This window comes from Eleutherodactylus coqui, chromosome 10 (genome assembly GCF_035609145.1).
Source record: "Eleutherodactylus coqui strain aEleCoq1 chromosome 10, aEleCoq1.hap1, whole genome shotgun sequence".
In the NCBI taxonomy this organism is placed as follows: Eukaryota; Metazoa; Chordata; class Amphibia; order Anura; family Eleutherodactylidae; genus Eleutherodactylus; species Eleutherodactylus coqui.
In genome coordinates this window covers 17,903,226-17,926,324 of record NC_089846.1, presented here as the reverse complement: position 1 = coordinate 17,926,324, position 23,099 = coordinate 17,903,226, and the positions used below count along the sequence as shown (strand labels likewise).

The 23,099-nt window shown below is 42.6% G+C and overlaps 1 protein-coding gene across 1 annotated transcript in view; it reads left to right on the top strand.

Annotated features, from left to right (window-relative positions):
* The window catches only part of CACNA1B (calcium voltage-gated channel subunit alpha1 B), a 362,074-nt gene that overhangs the window by 305,196 nt on the left and 33,779 nt on the right, over positions 1-23,099 (top strand). The window contains exons 30-36 of the mRNA XM_066580423.1: positions 908-1,072; positions 1,230-1,340; positions 3,911-3,994; positions 9,817-9,822; positions 17,014-17,130; positions 18,575-18,640; positions 19,794-19,885. Coding sequence (XP_066436520.1) covers positions 908-1,072; positions 1,230-1,340; positions 3,911-3,994; positions 9,817-9,822; positions 17,014-17,130; positions 18,575-18,640; positions 19,794-19,885 — 641 coding nt within the window. The remainder of the gene's footprint in view (positions 1-907; positions 1,073-1,229; positions 1,341-3,910; positions 3,995-9,816; positions 9,823-17,013; positions 17,131-18,574; positions 18,641-19,793; positions 19,886-23,099) is intronic.

Here is a 23,099-nt window from a genome sequence, read left to right as displayed (position 1 = left end):
TGGTGAAGCAGAGTTGACCTTATCACAGACTTCGCTCTAAAGAGGCCTAGGAGGGGTTTGACCATTTTGGCTTACCATTGAAGCTGGTTCTAGCCTTACAGAGCTTGTTGTGAGAGCCAAATCATCTTTGTTTCCCTCCAGCTGTGAAACAGGTCCTGCCTTTTGGGTCGCTGAAGCTGGCCAGATCACCATACCCTCTGGGCTTGCATGGCTGTAGAAAAACTCTCGGCTGCAGGGCTAGTGCTGGGCCAGATGGGATATTGACAATCCCTCCTTTCTACTCCACATATTGCTGCAAGAATTTCATTAACTACCAGTAACACATTCCAATACTCTGAACAAATACAACTGGAGTGGCAAGAACTCTGTCGGGACCAATGAGGGACAGACCATATTGCTCTCCAGACTGCGGCACCAGAACTCCCTTTCTCAATCTTTCTTGGTCTCTTGGCAGTGACACTTTTGGCTCTGCAACCACTTGTCTTGCCTTTCATGCTGATGCGTGGGAGCTCTCTTCAACACTCCGTGTCTTAGTCATTACTCTACTGCGCCACCTAAAATGGCGTGGGGCCTTTTTCCTGTCCTGGGCTCTCAGAACGCTCACTGCTGTCTTACATTTAAAGAAACGAATGGGAAAAAAAACAACTTTAATTTTCACCCCTTACACCAATACCTCGTTCTCAAGATTACTGGGGATCGATCCCATTTACCGGAATCCCACGATCAGCAAGTTAATACCCTGTATGGTGGATAGGGGATAACTTGCTTTTGTGGGATAACTGCTTTAATATTGTGTAGTTGTAATCTTTTTTATACTTTAGTAACCTTAAGAAATGATTGTCCTCGGAGGTTGTGCCTTCTTTCCTAAATTGCCCATTCTATTTTCTTTGTTTTTTAACTCCCACAGAGGGCCTGCATAGACTTTGTCATCAGCGCCAAGCCCCTAACACGATATATGCCACAAAATCGGCAGTCATTTCAGTACAAGATGTGGCGATTTGTGGTTTCTCCTCCGTTTGAGTATTTCATTATGGTAATGATTGCTTTGAACACCATCGTCCTCATGATGAAGGTAAGACGTTCTTATAACTACGGCTTTACATGTGACATAACCAGTAACAATACTTGGACCAAAGCCCGTAATCTGAAGTTCATAGTGGGAGGGCTTTGACAAGCTGGACAAAGATGATCTAAGCGTTGAAATCATTTTATGTCTTGTTTTCTACTAGTTCTATGGAGCATCTGACACTTATGAAGAGATGCTAAAATGCTTGAATATCATCTTCACATCAATGTTCTCCCTGGAGTGTATTTTGAAGATTGTGGCATTTGGTGTTCTGGTAAGAACGTGTCTAGAAGAATAAAGCTATTTGTAGATGCATCTATGGTTATGTTGCTATATTGTCCTTATTTTTTTTTTTTAATCCAAAAACTTTCCCCATACAACACTGCCTAACTGTCTTGTGTGATGACATTGTCGTACTAATTAGAATCTAAAGCGGACCCAAGACATTAGATAATTATCCACAAAAATAAATGACTGCATCTGATGACTGGCATTTTCTGCCATGCTTGCTCATCCTGACCAGGGTCAGATTGGTCTGGCCAACCAAAGCATCAGTCATAGAAACAGTCATAATAATGGTCCTCAAGGGTCCAGTAGAAGACCAGATCATTAGTAGTCAAAGAGTTGCCACAAGGGTCTCCTTATGGAACGATTCACAGATAGCTTGTTAGGTCTTACTGATGATGTGTCTATGATAACAGCAAAAATTATGATGCCATTTAAAGGGTTTATTCAACTCTTGATATTTTTTCCAAATGGCTGCAAATGTTGTAAAACAATGGAAGAAGCTCAACTCACTTGTTCTTCCCCATCGCAATGTCTTTGTTTTCAAACAGCTATCACCTGACTGCTGCAACCAGTCAGTGGCCACAGTGGTCATGTGTCTTACTCCTGACATCACCGCTCAGATGCCAGAAGTATGACATGTGACCACTGCTGCCTCTTAATAGCTACAGGGGTAAGGTGGTAGCTATGTGTAAGACAAAGGCCCGGAGCACCGCAGGAGCTGCAAGCCTGGAACGCTTGGGTAAAGACCAGGTCAGTAGTGTTTGTTTTATTGTTTTACATTTGCAAGCATTTCTCAAAAAAAAAATTCAACCCCTTTAAGTGGACGAGGGCATGTTCTATATAGGGGGTTGTACTTCTAAGTCGGAGCAAACTGAGGAATCTCAGGTTGTGTGTTGTACTGCAGAAATTTTGAGCTCATCTACATTGTATCTGCTCTGTAGACATACCCATGCTAACTATAGGCCACCTGCAGATGGCCGAGTCGGATCCCGCTGCAAGGATTCTCGCAGCAGGATCGACCCGTGCCCCTGCAGTGACCACTGCGGCTCACCTTCCGCTTCTCCCAGCTCTTCTATGTACCGGCTGCCGCCCAGCCGGCGCCTCACTAGTGATGTTTCTGCGCAAGTTTTCACGCGGACAAATCGCGGCTGTGTGCATAGGATTGCATTTCAGTTTTTGATCCAACAAGTCTTAGAGTAGGGCTACACAATGACATGCATTACGCAATATCAATTCTCAGAAAAGTCACTCTACAACCCCATTCACTTCAGTGTGAATGTGAGGTTGCAAGGCTGTACAGCCATTTTTGGAGGCACAATTTGGCAAAAGTTGGCGTTTAGCCCTAGCGTTAAATCCGCCATAGAGATTAGATGTATATTGGCCGAACCCACCGATTTGTGCATGTGTGCCTTCTGACTCTCTTCCATCAGATATAGAATGGGCTGATCTTTTTGTTTTTGGGAAGATACGCTGCCAAAAGAGGTGTCTGGCAGTGCCTTACTTCTCTCTTGCTGAGCCAAAGGTGCCTGTATATGTGTGGGGGAGGATAGGAGTTGGGAGACATGTGTTTGGCCGACAGCTATTTAATTTGTATGGCCAGCCTTATAGGCTCTTCCATAACTCAGGCACAATAAAGTTAGAGTTAAGGCCCATTTAGACACAGCGATTATCGCTCATAGTTCGCTCAAAAGCCATCTTTTGAGCGATAATCGTCAATGGGCGGCCATCGTGCACTATTTGTTCATCGTTGACTTTGAGCAAGCTGAAAGTCAGCAATGAGCTTTATCAGCGCCGCACGCTGCGTTCTCAGTGGGATACCACCTGATAGCATTCATTCACCTCGTATCCCGCATGGAGCTCTCGGCGATAGCCCAGAGAACAAAGATACAGCAGCAGGTGAGCCTAAGCAAAAGCACTATTACAAGGATTCCACATAAGGAGACTTACAAGGGGGTAGTTATGGGGCCCAACCACATCTTCAACAAGTTCAGTCAGCTGCGTTCACTTTTTAAAGAAGAGTTTAAATGGTAATACAGGTATCTCACCAGCATGATAGTCCTCAGCACCTTGGCAGCACGGGTCAGAGTTGGCAGTCTATTCTCTCAAGATTCCCTTTGAATGCTCAGTAGTTTTTCACCAAGTGTTACTCCCTGGTAGAGGAACTGGTTTCCCCCCAATTGGATGTGGGACTGGAATATCTGGTCCTACGGACTGGAGACCGTGGTGGAATCTCCGCAGCAACCTGCGTCTTCCTCACTGACAACTCCCTACACCAGTACTGCACCCCCTTCATTTACTGCAGTACTGCACCCCCTTCATTTACTGCAGTACTACACCCCCTTCATTTACTGCAGTACTGCACCCCCTTCATTTACTGCAGTACTGCACCCCCTTCATTTACTGCAGTACTACACCAGACCTGCACCCCCTTCGTTTGTAGGGTCAATGGGGGCTTTTAAAGGTCAAACTCCCTTATCGATATGCCATCACTTCATGCAATGGAAAAACTTCTTTTAATGTGCAGTCACCTAAAATAATCTTCTATTTTTCACACAGAACTATTTACGGGACGCTTGGAATGTCTTTGACTTCGTCACAGTCTTGGGAAGTATTACTGATATTTTAGTAACGGAGATAGCGGTAAGTGGACTTTACCATCAAAGAGATACAAACTCAGGACTCAAGATCTGTCCTGCTCATCCAGAATCTACTCATGTAACACATACTCTGTATGACTTACTATGAAATGCATCTATTATGATTTATGGTCTTCAGATAAGTACATCACCTACGCACAATGGAGGAGGCCATTCTGTGGACACATTCAGAAAATGATGATGAGTAAACACCAATAGTTTATTCCCAGAAACTCATAATTTCTAGTTTAGGTACTACAACTCCAAGCAACTCAGTCCAGTTGAAGTGCTTGCAGGAAAGCTGTGTCCCCTTCAATCAGTTGATCTGCGGGGGTGCTTGGAAGTGCGAAGAGTTGGTTAATCCACTGATCTGATATTGATAGCCTACCCTAAGGATAGATCATCAAATTGACAGACCTGGAGAACCCCTTTAACAACAATTGCCTTGGGCCTCATGTCACGGGCCATAGTGTACTTCCCATATACACGAAGGTACACTGAGGTTTAATCATACAGAGTCTATGAGAAAAATAATAGACAGACCCTAACTTATATTACTAAGTTATTCTCCAGTAGCAGCGAGAATACCTCCTACAAGATCTTATGGAAGCACCCCGGAGTGCCTGGGGCACCATAATACTTAACCCTAGGTACTCTATTTGAAGCTGTGCAATGTCCGTGCATGTTGCAGTGCTGTGTAAGAGGACCCTTAAGGTGGCCAAACACCTTAGATAGCTCAACTGAACTCTGATTCGGCCAACAGCTATTCCTTCTGACCCTCTTATACAGAGAGTGTGCATGCGTACTCAATAGGGAGAGGGTTATAAGCTGCTCGCAAAATAGAAAAATGTGAATGAACCCATTGAAATCAATGGGTTCAATTCTCTATGTATTCCGCCCGCAAATTTTGCACACGCAAATCTGCCCGTGTGAAGTCGGCCTTAGGTTACTTTTAGGCGAGCGCATTCTCCTTTGAATGAGCGAACAAGCAAGTGACGTCCCTTCTAGCTCATTTGCATTTGTGCAGCCTGTTTAGACAGTCAAATGCATTGTTGGCTCGTTCAGAATCATTCAGTCGCTCTATAAGCGAATGTAGAGACTGAATGATCGCTGTTTAAACCCAACAATAAGCGAACGAGCCAACAATGATTTTTGTGCCTGCAGAAACTGAATGACGAACAGGAAGCGAAGAATTCTTGTTCGTCGTTAAGTCGTTGGCTCACGTTTAGACTGAACTGTTCACTTCCGCTATTTTGAACGATTTATTGATCGATAATCGTTCTGTCTAAACGCAGCATTAACCCTTTCCAATCCGCTGTCTGGCGTCTAAAGACATTCTGATTGAAGGCTGTACAGCTCTGTTGTCTGGAGCTTCTCCAGCATGTCCCATACTGCAGTACTGGCTCTAGCCACCAGATGGCGCCATTGTATAATGGCAGAAAGAGAAAGCCCCCTAGGAAAACCCTGAATCCAAAATTGGATTGCAAAGGGTTAATCTTTACCTGGTAAGAGTACAGATTGTATTTTTCTTTCTAAGGGTAAAACAGACTTATCCACTCCACCTTTTGCTCATATCCTTACCTATTTTTAAGAAGAAACAGGCACACAGGTGACGCTGAAAAATGCAGACATGGTTCACTCCAAACATATAATCCTTGTCATCAGCGGAGTATGTGTGCCCATATTATAAAACTGACCGAATAATAGGACGTATTTTGATAAATTAACTTTTTATGAAAGCACATCTGTGATCGGTTGCAACAGAATACAACTCATTTATGTTTATTATATTACAAAGTTACGACTCTAGAAACAGACCGGGGTTTAACATTTTACATCAAGTTATTTTAGGCAGGTTTGATTGCTTGAGACAAATGGAATTGTTTCTAACATTGCTGTTTTTCCTCTTCACGATTACTAATTGCCTAATAAATTGCATTGTAGGTCGCAATGCAACTACTAAGGGCTGTGTCTTGCATCTCCATCAAAAACGCCATGTATTCCAGGAAACTGTATTCACTCCAGATTTCCCCCTGAAGTCTCTCTTTCCTCAATGAACAGTCCCGTGGGACACAAAACGCTAAAGTGTAAAGAAAATAATGAAAAAAACCAAAGATAATGTGGAGTGATATCACTTTCCAGCGTGGACACATGCAAAATCCCTTTTGTTTTCTTTCATGTTCTTCCTAATTCACAGCGTACTAATTAGAAAGATAAATACTTAGAGGGAAAAATGGAAGAGTCAATCTGTGATAAGGCAATTCTAAATTCATCTCATTTACAAAAACTGTGGCTGAGATTACTGAGAAAATCTGAAATTGTCAATTTTATCCTTTTCAAGACAAATGAAATAGACAATCCGATAAATTCTAATCCACGGCATTTCTTCTAACTGTATTACTTTACAAAGAAAAAAGAATCCTAGGATTAAACATTATTGTGACATAAAGCTGCAAATTTGTGTAAATTGCAGGATCTGTACCAATTCCCCTGTTTATGTCACTTCCCACAACTATCAGGCAGTGAGGATAGAACTACTGTAAAACAGTTCAGATCAGATCTATGGTTAGATAAATGTCAATTTTGGTACAATTCCTTTAATTTTATAGCAAAGGTTATATTCTGGTATGACACTAAATGTAACTCTAGGCAAAAAAATGTAAAGATCGTAACAGTTCTCCTGACTGCTTTTGTGTTAGGCACGACAATTTAGGAGGGTGCAGAGTGGTATTTTGGTCTGCCCTATCTTCTGTTTCAGCACATTTTCCTCTGGTAACATGCAGAGGGTGTTTTTTGTACAGGTGGGGCTACGGAACAACTTCAGAGGAACACTAAACAGAGAAATGAATGATCAGGCAGAGGGGGGAGAGGCTCCGGCTGCAGCCAGTGGTCTTATAGCCAGATACAAGATAGTAAGGAAGAGAAGCAGAGACAACATAGCAGAGCTCCTGGGACGCACAGAGAAGAAACACCATAAGGGAACACTAAACATAGAAATGAATGATCAGGCAGAGGGGGGAGAGGCTCCTGCTGCAGCCAGTGGTCTTATAGCCAGATACAAGATAGTAAGGAAGAGAAGCAGAGACAACACAAGAGCTCCTGGGACGCACAGAGAAGAAACACCATAAGGGAACACTAAACATAGAAATGAATGATCAGGCAGAGGGGGGAGAGGCTCCGGCTGCAGCCAGTGGTCTTATAGCCAGATACACGATAGTAAGGAAGAGAAGCAGAGACAACACAAGAGCTCCTGGGACGCACAGAGAAGAAACACCATAAGGGAACACTAAACATAGAAATGAATGATCAGGCAGAGGGGGGAGAGGCTCCTGCTGCAGCCAGTGGTCTTATAGCCAGATACAAGATAGTAAGGAAGAGAAGCAGAGACAACACAAGAGCTCCTGGGACGCACAGAGAAGAAACACCATAAGGGAACACTAAACAGAGAAATGAAGTTATAAAAAGCAGATACTTTTGCCTTTGCTGTTTTTCATAATGTAGGATTTTGAGCATTGTCCTGAAACAAGCAGTCCTTAATTTTCATAATCCTGCAGAGAACACAAAGGGTTAATCTCCTGCTTGTGTCCTCCATCTTCTGTATAAGGAGGCAGGGCTTAAGCCCTATTTAGACACCGATTGTCGCTCAAATTCGTTATAACGATAATAGTAAGCGATGGTTTTGCTTTTAAAGACGGACGTTTTTAATCTAACGAAAATCGTTGGAAAACGTTGGGCTTTTCAGTCGTTTTGTTATCGTTGTGTAGTGTTTGCATTGAAAACTCCCCTCAAATCGCTGGACGGCTGAACGAATGTCATTTTGACCACACGAAAAGCAAACGGCCGAACGATGGATTTTAAGTGGCCTGAAAGACAACGATGAGCGAATCTTTAACCAAAAACTGCACAATGGGCGCAAGATGGACTCAGCGATTATCGCTGAACGCTTTCCAATCCACTGTCTGACGTCTTCAGACATTCTGATTGAAGGCTGTACAGCTCCGATATCAGAAGATGTCCGGCAGGGTATTCTTATTGTATATTACTGGCCGCTCTGTTGTCGGGGGCCTCTCCAGCATGTCCCATACTACAGTACTGGCTCTAACCAGCAGACGGCGCCATTGTATAATGGCAGAAAGAGAAAAACCCCTAGGAAACCCTGAATCCGAAATTGGATTATTAATAATAATAATAATCTTTATTTGTATAGCGCCAATTTGTTCCCCATCGGATTGCAAAGGGTTAAACAACGGCTTTTGAGCAAATTTCGAGCGATAATCGTTGTCTAAATCAGTCTTTTGTCAAGGATGGGAACTCCTTTCCGTGTGAAATGACAATTTAGAAGTCTCCATGGAGTGGTGTTGCAGTCTGCCCTATACTGTATATTTTTCCTCTAGTACACATTAATGCAGTTGTCATGGTTTATAGAGGGCTGGGGAACCACTGAGGAACCACAATTGGGTAAGGACTCATGCACACAATTATATTATGACTATGTGCATCCTCCAAGTTCTTAGAGTCACCATATAACCCTTATAGCACTCTGTAGGTCCTTTCTGTACCTTCACATGCATCTGATTTCATATGGAGGAATTCAGAGCTATTTCATGTATATTCCAACTGAAAAGTAACAGTGGCATAGTCAATCAGATGCCATATTATGGAGGCACTTTCCTGTAGAAGCATCAGTTATGGCTCTGTAGTTTGGATCTGCAGGAACTCTGTGCTCCTTCATACAGGATCTGCCCTGTGCTTGAAGCTTTGAAAAAACTTTTTTTGACTAGAGTTACACTTTGTCATAATCAGGTTATGCAGGTTCCTATTTGAGTTATTGAATGGGTATACTGGAGAATGGATGTTTTTTCAGTTTTCACCCATCCACTGGATGGGTGAAAACTGATAGATTAGTGGTGAGGTCCAAATGCTGGGACCCCTACCAATCGTGAGAACAAGGGAGCCCCATGTCCTCATACCGCCTCATTTCCAGTTGGCTTCTCTCACCAACAGTGATGTCATTGAATGCAGTGTTGACAAGGTATGCATGGCCGCCACTCCATTCATTTCGATGGGGCTGACAGAAATAGCCGAGTGCTTTGTACTTGGCTAACTGTGGTAGTCCCATTGAAAATGAATGAAGCGGCAGTGTATATGCACGACCGCTGCTCCATTCAATCTCCTCCTCACTGTAGCGGCTGCAGCAAGGAGGGCAGGGAAGACTGTAACCCTGTTCTCAGGATCAGTGGGGATCCCAGTGATCGGATCCCCACACATCTATCAGTTTTCCCCTATCCAATGGATGGGTGAAAACTTGAAAAAAAAATGTCCAGTCTCTGAATACCCTTTTAAACAGATTTTCTTCAAAAACAATATATTTCAATCCAAAATAGTTGTGATTGGAGCCCCTTGATCTACTAACCTCACCTTCTTCTGCAGGAATGCCTAATTAGTAACTTGTGATTCTTTATACTCAGTGTAAACTGATTTCAAAATATGGTTTTGGAAATAAAAGCTATATTTTTCACTTGAAATCACAGAAATCAAATCAACATGATCTCGATTTATTTGTCTTAAGCTCTGTTTAATTTGATTCATCTTTTTTGGTTTGTGTTTGTACATCTCTCGGTGTTCGTGTTCTTTATTTACTTTCCTTTTTTGTTTGTCTCACGGCCTGCCGACTCATGCTACGCAATCAACATACACTGCGGAAAAACTCAACCCCCTCACAAAAAAAAACAAAAAACCTCCACCCTCTGTCTTTGTATGTTGTATTACCTGCAACGCCCGTGTACTGTGTGCCACCAAAATCACCCATGACAACATCATACCTAGAACACGGTTGGTTCCGTTTAGAATTTTTGCAAGCTTATTTTTGATTTCTTTGTTAGCAATTTGCCCTTTCTATTTCTCTGCTTGTTTTTACTTTTTTGGAATGGGGGCATCTAGCTACAAATTTGTCAGAAGGTGGTTGAAGTGCTGAGCAATTCAATTTATAGCGTAGGAGACTTGGTTGAAAAACTCTTTACTGTAAGGAGGTGATTGCCTAAAACGTTCCCGGATGGGTCGTGGAAGCCTCGATCTGAAGGTCGCACACAAGACAAATTTCTAGGTTTCTTCTAAACTGCAAATCTTTCAGCAGCAAAAACATAAAAGACAACGAGGTTCTAAAAAAAGCATAAAAGATCCTGATAGAATATAGGGTGGTGGCCTTACAGGAACTCACATGCCCATGACAGAAATACACCATAAGCTGAATTTTATATGCGTTTCTGCATTTTCTGTCACAAGGATTTAGCAGCGGTGGACACTTGGGGACTTATGTAAGGTGAAGGATTTATATTAGATTTTTTCTGGTGAACCACATGTGTGCAGTAAACAAAAAGTCCATAGGATGATGAAGCAGATATCATTTTCTTCAAGCTTTATAATAATTGGTTGCTATATATCTTGGTAATATGGAAGGATGGCGGTTAATTCTAATATATAGATACTGGTGTTCCATCACAACACGAATACAGGTAGGCAGAGGCATAACTTGAAGCTCCTGGGCCCCAATGCAAACCCTGTAACAGGGCCCCCAACTATAATGCTTTATTCATAGTACTGGGCTCCCTATATGGAGAAGAGAGGCCTTATGGGCCCCCTAAGGCTCCTGGGCCCGGGTGCAACCGCATCCCCTGCACCCTCTATAGTTACGCCCCTGCAGGTAGGGGTGGGGAAGGTTTTTCTTCTCATTGGATGGCAAACTCAGAACCAAACTCAGAACCAAAATAATAGAAATTAGCTATATATCTCCTTATGTATTCCCGTACCAAACGCTCACTTAAAATCCAAATTTCCAAAATGGCTGTTCCCATTCTTAGATTTCATAATTGGTATTCAGAAGGCGTCAACTCAGTAAAACAATTAATCAACAGTGCGGAAAATGGATATACATACTAATAGAATTATGAATCAAATTCACAAACATGGTACTGTCTGCCTTCCAAAAGTTAGAAGTTCTGTAAGGGCTATACTAGCATACTTACCAGATCACAAGTGGAATACCTCTCTACCTAGGGGGATTACCAAGCAAAATAGCAAAATAATATATAGATTTATCCACACACTACTAGAATATGATCATCCACAAACTCCATTGACCAAATGGAAAATGGATGACCCTACATTGACGCATACAGTAATCCGAAAAGCCTTAGTGCTGGCACACAAATGTCTTCCATGCTTCTTGGAAATGAGGCTAAAGGTTTCTCATAGATCATATTTTACATTGTCAAGGGGGCACAAGATGGGCATTTATCCAAGTCCAACTGTTTTAAATGTCATACCTCCAATGCAAATCTATTCCATTCTCTGTGGCCCGGTGCACATACCCAGTTCTTTTGGTCCCATATTCGACCTTTTAAATCAACACACCTACAAAGACATTACCACATGGACCCTTACGGGCCATCTTTGGATACGCAGATCCTGAGAGATAAACATGTTCACTAGGAGCCTGTAAGGTACTACATTTTGTGCCAATAGCAGGAGTAAAAGCCATAATTAAACAGATGAAAGTACAATATTGGCACAACTAAATATACTATAAATATATTTATGAAGAATAAGGGTGCTAGGAGGAACGTACAGTAGAAGAAACGTTTAGGAAAAGAAGTGTGTATACAGTCCCCCTGCACACCAGAACATACACACTCTAGCAAGAAAAGTCACTACAATAAGTGACCGACCACCCTCCATCATACCCAAATGTATGACAGCCCCCAAAATATGCTGTACAATACAGAAACTATAATATTAAACAACAGGTGCACAAATAGGAAACCCATTTATTTCCATGGGTTCATACACATGAGCGATGTTTTCCTGCATGGCACCGTAATGCAATGCGAGAAACACATTGTAGCATGTTCTATCTTTCCGCGATATCACCCATTGTTTTCAACGGGGCCGGCGGCAGCTGTGCCAGCCCCAATGAAAGATATAGGAGGACTCTGCGATCCTCTATGACAGCAGCGGCAGGGGATTCCTTTATCCCCGCAATGAATCCCTTCAGTCATGGCTGGGGTGATGGGATTTCCTGCGGGGTTAAAGAAATCCCCTGCCGCTGCTGTCACAGAGGATCGTAGAGTTCTTCTATTGCTTTCAACTGGGCCAGATCTGCTGCCGCCCCATTGAAAGCAATGGGATGAAGGGATTCCCTGCTGTGATGCAAGGACGTTTTTACATGAAAACACCTCACATTTATGGGGCTTTCATGTGGTGGAAAGTGCGATATCGGGCCATGAATCATTTCCCCATATCACCCGTGTGAAACTAGCCTTTTATTTTGAAAGCGTTCTTTCTTTGCAGCATTTTTTCCACACCTGCCTATAAGTTTTACACACTACTGTAGATTGTTTTTGAGAAAATTATCAAAGCGCCTAAAAATGGACTGGGTGGAGGCATCCCTAAACAGGAACGAAGGGTAAAGCAATTCTTTAAAACTTGGGAAACCTGTATCACCCCGCTCCTACAAAATATCCAAACTGCTATCCAAAACTGATACCAATTAACAATTTGGTATCAGGAACGGGCGCTCCTGGGGGCTTGTCCATCTAAATTAATGCTATGATGTGGGGTCAGTACAGCGTATGTGAACCTCTGGACTTTCTCTCCTTTGAGGAAAACCTTAGGGGAGAATGGGCATTGTGATGCAGATAACTGGTCCTCTGCATGAAGATCCGATGGAGCTGGAAGAGGTGGCCCTCCCTGGTTTTCAGAGAGAACTTATATATATTGGAGATGACAATAAGTTGAAGAGCCTAAGTTGTTCCCTCCTCACCATATTCTTTCTTCATTTTTTCCCCTCTCCAGCCCCCAATTTTCCTATTCAGTTCAAGAGCAGATGAGACCAGGCTGAAATCTCTCACTTTGTGCAAATTACTCTTATTTATGCCCTGTACCTCCAATGTGATTGATATATACCTCAGCTCCTCCCCTTTTTACCTTCTGTTACTAATTTAAACATTTTCAATAAAGGAATTTAAAAAACATAAAACTAGCTATATAATAAATCGGAAAAACAAATAGCCGGAGTGTGCCTTTACCAGATGTAACAAGACTATTGTACTCCAAGTGTCTTGTCACTTAGAAAACTGTTCAACCGTTTTGCTGCTAGAAAGACGTACAGTAGAAAGGTAGTTCTATTATGTTTGCCCTTGAGTTGCTCAACACTTGCCTTCACTTTAAACCCTACAAAAGCCTGAATGTAATTCCCGAGGAAGAAGAGGGACAGCGATCACTGTATTAAAACTCCTGCCAACTAATAATGGGCTCGTGTGTCGGAGATAAATGGGGATGGACTACTGTATATTTAAGGGAGGGAACATCTCTTGATTTGGGTTCTTACACTGTAGTGTCCTGTTAACAGTGACCTCTGTTCCTCTGCATGTGACCTCGGCCATTGCATGGTGCAATTCAAGCGAATGTAACTTGTAAGTGGGATGGATCATGTGACACAGCACTGAGGGAACACAAGGGAAGCATGGTCTGTTGATCTGTATTTGCATATTATGGGTGGAAGCCAACAAAATGTTCATCTTCAAGCCAGCAAGGCAAGCACAAGAGATGAGCATGCATTAAACTCCCATGATATCGGAGCAAAAAAAAAGGAAAATGCCACTAGGCTTGGAGTAGACGTGACATGACATTTGCTAGGGGACTGTTACATCTGATCATTTACAGTAAGCAGGCTGGTTTGCAAAAATATTTAGAAATAGGCTCTACTTATGATTGTTACCCCTTGAAAATCCTTTTTGGGCTTGAATGCATGCAAGATGATGGTCTACCTAGACAACACTTTAGCATAATGTTCATGGAAACCATACCTTTCTTCTTTTAGCTGCCTTAATTCTATTTTATTTACAACAGTCTTTAACATAAGTTGAATCTTTTTGTGACTTTTATACAACTTTTCTTCAAAGTTTCTTCAATACCCAATGCCGCCACACCACCTAAAAGAGGCCCGAGCACAGCCCTACCTGTTAGACCTGCAACACTGTCATCAAGAGAAAGCAAATCACCATTGTTTGGCTTGAAGAATAAACAATGGAAAAAGTCAAGTTTAGGGCCCTTTTACACGGGGCGATAAAGTGTTACAAATCCTGCATCCAGCGGGAATCTGAACAATTATCGCTCAGTGTAAATGCATGCCCTGAATGAAAAGCCATTCGCTTCTCGTTCGTAGTTTAGTTTCTGTGTCCAGAAAACTGAACAACGTATTGGCCTTGAAACAGGCAGTTTACTGTAAATGGAGGTAGGCTGGCTGGAATGATCCGCGGCTTGCTTCACCTCCATTCACTTAGCAATGCTTGTTCCTGTGTAAATGCACAGGAATGATCGGTGGGATGGCCTATCGGGCATTCGCGCCTGACAGGTCATTCTGTGTAAAAGGCCCTTTAGTGATGAGTGAACTTTGAAAAGTTTGCTTTGGTCAGTTTGTTGAATTTTCGCAAAAAATTTGCTCAGGTCCGAATTAGTTTGAACCAGACCGGACATACACCAAAACCAGTAAAACTAGTGTATAGCACTGTCTAAGAGCCATAAAAGCCCTGTATAACATTATGAGAGTGTTATGCAGGGTTTTTATTGCTCTTAGACAGTGTTATACACCAGTGTTCAGGACTAGGGTAAAGCAAACCGAACCAGTAGAACTCTGTTTCAGGTAAAACTTTGCTTAAAGCTCAGTTTAAATTAATGGGGAACCGAACATTTAGCAGTTAGACCTGCAATAGCGTTATACTAGTTCATTTCACTCAACACTAGTCGGGTTCCTCTTATGACTAATATAAGCTAATGGTCAGCAACAGTGAAATCTAGCCTCCTTGGCATATAGCCTCATTACCCCTTTTGTTGTTTATATATATTTTTCAACTTAAGCTACTATGTCAATATAGGAAAAAAATATGCTTCTATCTGGAAACCGTCCACTAGTATGATAGTCAGTGCTATGCGCTGACTAGAAAGCCAATGTTAATTAGAGGTAGAGGCCAACATTGGACATATTTTAGATGTACCCTTCAACCTGCTGTAGATCATTGACCAACAATACAAGCAGATTGTTTGGTGATTACCCAATGGAAATAAGGACATTTGAAAGAGTCGTAAAAGCAAATCGCTCAATGCCCAGAATAGTCAAATTTTATGTGAACCTGCCGATTACAGCAGGAATGGATGACACTTGCATGTGTATGAGGGAGCCTCCCTCCTGCCTTTGCCCCTACAGATGATGGGGAAAAGAAGGATTGGGCAATGGTTGAATTCCAAGCATCCAGTCCGTTTGTCCCCCTGGAGGTAAGCTGCCACCAGAACTGTCTGGCAGCAACTTTCTCCACCTTCGCTATTGAAAACCACATACATGAATGCTCAACAGAACCGAGTATTCATGTGTATAGGGAAGCCGAGAAAACTGTTCGGCCAGTAGCTATTGGAGGTGTAGCGGTATCTTCAGTCTCCTGGCTTTAAAAGCAAAGTTAAACTTTAGGGCAACATCTGAGGAGGGAACAAAAACACTGGCATTTTATGATAACACTGTACAGCGGTGTTCTCCATCCTATGACTCTCCAAGTAATGCAAAAAACTACACCTCCCAGCATGACATGGGAGCCACAGGGAATGTGGACATTATAGCTTTGTAACAGCTAGAGGTCCACCAGTTAAAGACCGCTGATATACAGTATCAAAATAGTTTTTGTTTTGTGGCTTTATTCCCCATTTGATCCTGTGGACTCTTTGGTTAAGTTCAAAAAGGACCTGATTTCCATGTTTAAAAAAATGATGGGTATTCGATTAGACATTTAAGCTTCATTTCAAATATGTGATTTCTAATAGCAAAAATTGTTTCCACTAGATGTAGTAGGAAAGTATTAATCATTAGACCCATTCTGTTCACAACAAAATCTGTAGACTTCCTCCTCACTTTGCTGCATATTCATTTTGTTTTCACCTTTTCTTTACTTTCCATTGTCCTCAATTCTATCCTATCTATGCATCCGTCCCAATCATTTCTTCTTTTTGCTTTCCTGTCAGATTGTAGCCTGCAGGTCCGCTCTGCTTCTGCTTTTAATACTCAGCTTATATGACCTCGCGGGAAGGGGATTTGTATGAAAAGCATGCTTAGGCTCGGGGGCTGAAAGGCGCATTGAGCAGTGGTGGGGGATGTTGTTGAGAAAAGCATGGAATGCTCACAAATATACAAGACTTGCCAACTCGTGGTTTATAGGGTGAACATGCCCTTTGCCAATAGTGGTATCTTTGTACCCCTGCTTTCCTGAATATCCCATAAGATTTGTTGAAAAAGAAGAGTGCTTTTTGGACCAAAATGGACCTGAGGACTGTTGGAAGAGACCTATAGGCAACTAGATATAATTGAGATAGCATCTTATTGTCTTGGGGACATTGTATACTTAAGAACAACCTTTGACTTTTCCAAATCCTAAAGTATAACCATAGAAACATTCCCCGAGACGGCTGTGAGCCCCAGCTCAAATAGGCCATGTCTCCCTTCCTCATTGGAAGTATAAATCTGCACATGGCAATATCTCCTCCTTAAAAACTAGTATGTAAGAGGGGAGACTAATTTGGGGAGCATTCCTTTATGATGTGATCCATCAGGAGAAAGACCCATTGTGCTCCTTAGCCAGCTCTCTTCTAAACTCATCGCTGTCCAGGTCCTCCATTGTCAACCTTCTCATTTGTTAACTGACCACAATAACCTTCCCATGGAAGCATTTTCTCTTAACTGAGATACATGTGGATGTCTGAGGTGACTGACTAATATGATTGCAGGGTGACAGATTGCATGTGGTTGTATCTAAACTTTCCCTCCTGGTTTTTGAAGTGTCAGCAAGCTGCAAATTCTGTGCTTGATAATGGAATGAAGTGAAGTGGGCTTGGCTTATTTTGCTGGGTGGAGCACGTTGGAAAATACAAGACAAACAACAATACCAGAGTCCAAAAACTTTTTACTAAATCATTTATCTGTTACAGGAAAATTTCATCAACCTGAGTTTTTTACGACTCTTTCGAGCAGCTCGGTTGATTAAACTGTTGCGTCAAGGTTACACCATCCGCATCCTTCTCTGGACCTTTGTGCAGTCGTTTAAGGTTTGCTCATCCAGCAATAGTTACCTTGAAAATGTTCCATAAGTTAGACTAAATAGTTCTTAAAATAAATGTCCATCACTTGATAACATTGGCATTGAATGGAAAGTTCAGGGTATGTAGCAGTTTCAGGCACTAGGGCGGAACCTCAGGTATAGCAGCCGCAGGTCTGGAGAGTAGTCAGGGACGAGCTAGGAGTCAGCAATGGGAGGTCTCGGTTTGCAGTACAGGTGGATGAGGCGGGAAGCATAGTCAGAAAGGTAGGCGGGGGTCAGCAATGGGAGGTCTCGGTTTTCAGTACAGATGGATAAGGCAGGTAGCGTAGTCAGAAAGGAAGCCAGAAGTTTGTTTCAGAAGGTCTTGTAGCAGTAGCATAGTAACAGGCAGAAGTGGAGCTTGACTAATGCTGTGGAGCAGAATAATCATGCAAGGAAGGAGTGTAGGCTTTTATAGGAAGTCTTAATTAGGAACAGGCGGAGCTAGAGCGGGGGCTGTATAGTAGGATCTGGAAACAAGATCAAGATATGCAGGGGAACTGTCCAAGCCTGGATTGCTCGATAGGCAGAGCCACTGACTAAAGCACAGGAGGTCATGGGTTCAAGCCCTGATAGGATACTTGTGACCATAACCTGTTTATAATTTTCCCCAGTCTTAATTCACTTAACCGACGGAAGTAGTCATAAGTGCTGTGAGTTAATGCCAGGTAACAGGACTTTCATAGCCAGCTTCCTTTGTTCTTAGTTCATTGTTATTATAGTTAGCTGTGTGTGCTTATTCCAAGGAGAACCAATTCCATCTAAAGCCCTAAAATTCTGCTCTCTTCCTGTTAGCTCTCAGGATGCAGAATCTTACAGTGCTGTGTAGGGACAGTGCATGCTCCGTATGTGGGTATTATGAGACTAGTTGTCTGGCCTACAAAAAGAAAACTCCACAAGAGTCCCGTTCTAGGTCTAGTGATGTCATGCCGATGCAACCACATCACTTAATACTGGAGATTTCGTAAATTAAGAAACCACTAAAAACTTCTATTAGAGCAAAAAGAAAATCTGGTGTCCTAACAGCTTCAGAATTAAAGTCCACTAATATCCCCTGTCAAACCTAATCTCTCCAGAGGTGTAACTGGGGGACAACCCGGGTATGTGCCCTGAGTTTAGGGTGCAAAAGAGGTGCCAACAAGCCACTTTGCCTTGGCCAATAACATGTACTTGGCTATTACCAACAGCTACATTGAAATGAATGTAGCGGCGCCACTCACACCAGAACTTAATTCAGGCTTCTTCTTAAAGTAGGGGTAGTAAGTTGAAGAGGAGGTTGCAGGAACGTCCCTTTCAGGATCGGTAGGAAACCCATGTGGATAGATGATAAAACATAATTCTGGAATTATCCCTATAACAAATCTGATCAAAAGGCTTGATGTAATTATATGCATCCTTCTGTCTGTCTATAGGCCCTGCCATACGTCTGCCTCCTTATTGCAATGCTGTTTTTCATCTATGCTATCATTGGCATGCAGGTGAGTGATCGCTGTAAATTGCCTCATCATCCTAAATTATTTCTCTTATAGTGTACAATAAGAATACTAAACTATTGAGCACATTAGAAGTTGTATGTCTAAAGAGTCCTAAGGAGAAGATACATAATAAAGTATTCCGAACGCATCAAATAGAGAATCCTTCTGTCGTGCTTCACCCACTCGGGCCCTGCATTAGATATTGCACAATGGGGCAGATTTACAGTACTGTATAATAGTTGGACAGTGCAAACATAGGCCAGACAGTCTTAAAATGCCCCAGATTTATTACAGCGGCTCATTCTGGATAATAAGTCTAGTGTGTTTTTAGACTGTCTGGTCTAACTTTATACCACCAATTAGTTGGCTCTGTTTATGCCAAAAATTGTGTACATTTGGTGCAATGTTTAGTGTGTTTAGGCCATGCCCTCGATTCACAAAGCCATGTCCCTTTGTCAGATGAGTTATAAAAGGTGTCTGACAGTGTCTAAAAACACACAAATATGTGGTGTAAACCATATAAGACAGTTTTCAGGCACATATTGCGCCAGAAAACTGATGAATTTTCAATACTTAATCTGCGCCATTGTATCCATTTTCCCCATAGTGTTCATTTAAGGCTGAGTTTGTATCTGTCATTGCAGATTCTGTCATATTTGCCAGGACGAATAGTGCAGAATTCAGCTCTGTTCTTCCCTGCAAAGTGAGGGACACCACGACAGAACCCGAAAAGCCCCAGTGGGGTGCATCAGGTCCTGTAGGTGTCTGTTGGGTGACTAATCCATCACTGTCATTTTCTGTTTCTGTGACGAAACAGAAAACCAAAAATGATGAAGCAGACGTGAACATAGCATAAAATTAATGTTCATGGAGGCAGGTTTGTGAATTGTTGCTGCGATCATTTGAGAAAATCAGCAAACCATTTTCTCTACAAGAGCAGACCTGCAGGCCCTATAGTAGAGGGATAGCTCTACTGCGTGGCAGGTGTCCCAATGGACATTTCCCTTCAGTAGTACACTGGGTAATGCCTGTCAGATACAAATACTGTATTACTGAACCAAATAACAATGGAATTCTATGGGGATCCAAGTGGTAGAGATGTATTTTCCCATATGTCCAAAAGATACAATGATTGTTTCTATTTTCACGTTTTCAGGTCTTTGGGAACATCGCATTGGTTGATGAACACGCTATCAACAGACACAATAACTTCCGCACCTTTTTTCAAGCCTTAATGCTCCTGTTTAGGTAAAAATGTTTGCATCTTCATTCTTTTACAGTTAAGCTCTGTTCAGACCAAATTTTTTGCTTGCATTGAAAGTATACATCTGGAGTATTGCCCAATGTATACCTTTTGATTGAAAGCTCCAATGTATGCCACTGTATAGGCATCAGACATTGACTCCCAATGTAAAAAGTGTATATTGACACAGTATACTGTGCTTTCCTATGCAGTAAGAAAAAGAATATGCTGATAGATACATATGTTATACCAGCGTTTGCTAAAAGGAAACTCTTTTGGAATGCACTAGATGCATGAGGACCTATGAACATATACGACACATGTGACATGAGTTTTTCCAATACATACCCTGAACATGTAGAAGAACAGAGCTTTAGGGTCGCTTCACACGAGCGTGTTTTTGTGCATGCATATGCACGCGCAAAAACACTCGTCTGTTACAACACATGCATTCCCTATGGTGTGTTTACATGTCGGTGTTTTACAGGCGCGTGCTTGTAAAGATAGGACATGCGTGCACAATAGGGAATGCACGCATTGTCTGCAATGGAGCCGCGGCTGCTGCCAGCGGCTCCATTGAAGACAATGGTCTGCCGGCACCCTGTAATTGTTTTTCAGGGAAGAGCTTTAAATATAAGCTCTTCCCTGAAAAACAAACATTTTAGTGTAAAAATAAAAAAATATACTCACCTGTCCGCTGCTGCCGTGTCCCCCGCGGGGATTAATAACACATCTACCGCATGCGTGACAGATGTGACAGATGCAGCAAAGGAGTTCTCAATCCCCGCGGCGAATAAAGAATTCCCTACCGCAGCTGTCACAGATGATCCAGCTCCCGGCACCCAGTAATTGTTTTTCAGGGCACAGCTTTAGGTATAAGCCCATTCCCTGAAAAAACAAGGCAAAGTAGTGTAAAAAATAATAGACATCACATACTCCCCTTCCCTTCGGCTGCCGGGGCTCAGCCACGTCCTCTCAGCGCTGTCCCCGGCTCGGCAATGCAGTTCTTTCAGCAGGTGGCGATTTAAAATCCCCGCCTGCTGAAAGAGCTGCTTATGTTTGACTGAGGCGTTCAGCCAATCACAGGCAGCTCTCGCCTGTAATTCATTCAGTGAGAGCTGCCTGTGATTGGCTGAGCACCTCAGCCAGTCACAGGCAGCTGTCGCTGAATGACTGACAGGTGAAAGCTGCCTGTAATTGGCTGAGCACCTCAGCCAATCAGAGGCAGCTCTTTCAGCAGGCAGGGATTTTAAATACCCACCTGCTTAAAAAACTGCTTTACAGAGCCGGAGACAGCGCAGAGAGGACGCGGCTGAGCCCCGGCAGCTAAAGGAAGGTGAGTATGATTTTTTTTAAATTTTCAACACCACTTTTCCTTGTTTTTCAGGGATGGGCTTATATTTAAAGCCCTTCCCTGAAGAACAATTACAGGATGGCGGCAGCTGGGTCCCCTACCGCAGCTGCATCTGTGACAGCGGCGGTAGGGAATTCTTTATTCCCCGCAGGGATGAAGAATTCCTTTTCTGCATCTGTCACAGATGTGGCAGGTGCAGCAGGGAATTCTTTTTCCTCGTGGGGATGAAGGAGACATCTGCCGCATGCGGCAGATGTGTTCTTCATCTCAACGGGGGGAAGCGGCAGACAGGTAGGTTTTTTTTGTTTCTTTTTTCTTTACACTAAAATTCTTGTTTTTTAGGGAAGGGCTTATATGTAAAGCCCTTCCCTGAAAAACAATTCAGGGGTGCTGGCGGACCATTGCCTTCCATGGAGCTGCCGGCAGCAACCGCGGCTCCATCGAAGGCAGTGTACGGACCTTCATACACGCGTGTTTTTCTGCGTGCAGGGGTGCACCTATGTACACACAAAAACATGCTTGTGTGAAGCCACCCTTACAGTGTAGCTCCATTGTTGCATAAATATACATTTTCTAAGAATGTGTTAGGGCTTATTCACACAACAGTTTTTATGTTCAGTTTTTTGTGAGCCAAAACCAGGAGTGGAGAGAAGGTATCATGGAAAGATTTGCACGTCTTCCGTATTTTGGACAAACTCCTGGTTTTGGCTCGCAAAGAAAAACTGAACATAAAAGCTGTCGTGTGAAAGCGCCCTTAATATCTATAAGTAGCTGAACCATCTGAAGTTTAAAAAAGGATGAAATCTAAACACCACAGACTGCCTTTTTTTTCGTTGAACTATGTCTGTTAGAAAGCCTCTGCCTTCCTGAATGCTTAGATGTGCTTAGTGCACTTTTAAAGCACATTGAGTCATTACACGGTAAGACCCATAATATGTGAAGTGTCGGCCTTAGGCTAGATGACACCCTTTGCAGAATTTACACTAATAGGCAGTCTGCATACATTCTGCCTGTACAGAAAACCAAGATAGTGACATACCCCTATCAACAACTCAGTAAATAAATACTGTTCCAGAACCAAGCTCGTAACATAAATACGGCACCAAAACCAACCTCTGCGCATAAATACTTCACCAACCAGAACCAAGCTCACAACATAAAAAAAGCAGGATCACAGTACAATACCAGAACCAAACTCACAACATAAATATTGCATCAGAAGCAAGCTTAGCACCAGAACGAACCTCAGCACATAAATACAGCAACAGAACCAAGCTTGTAACATAAATACAGCACCAGAAACAACGTCTCCACATAGATGCAGCACCAAAACTAAGCTCATGACTTAAACATAAATACAGCTCCAGAACCAAGCTCACAACATAAATACAACAGGATCTCAGTACATAGATACAATATCAGAATCAAGCTCATATCATAGATATTGCACCAGAATCAAGCTCAATACATAAATACAACACCAGAACCAACCACAGCACATAAATACAGCATCAGAACCAAGCGTGTAACATAAATACAGAACCCAAACCAACGTTGGCACATAAACGCAGCACTGAAACCAAGCTCACAATATAAATACAGCAGAATTCTAGTTCACTGATGCAATACCAGAATCAAGCTTCTAACATAAATACAGTAGCAGATCTAAGCAGTTGTGTTGTGGGGGCACCGATGGGCTAACAACAGTGCCTCGAAACATCAGAGGGGAGGAGACAGAGCCAGGAGGAGGATGATTCGTGTAGCTCCACAAGATGCTGTTGCACAGAAGAAGAAGATCATTTGGTCAGGTAGACCTAAGAGGGCAATTGCCCACAACCTACAGGAACTTGGTGCCCCCTCTACAA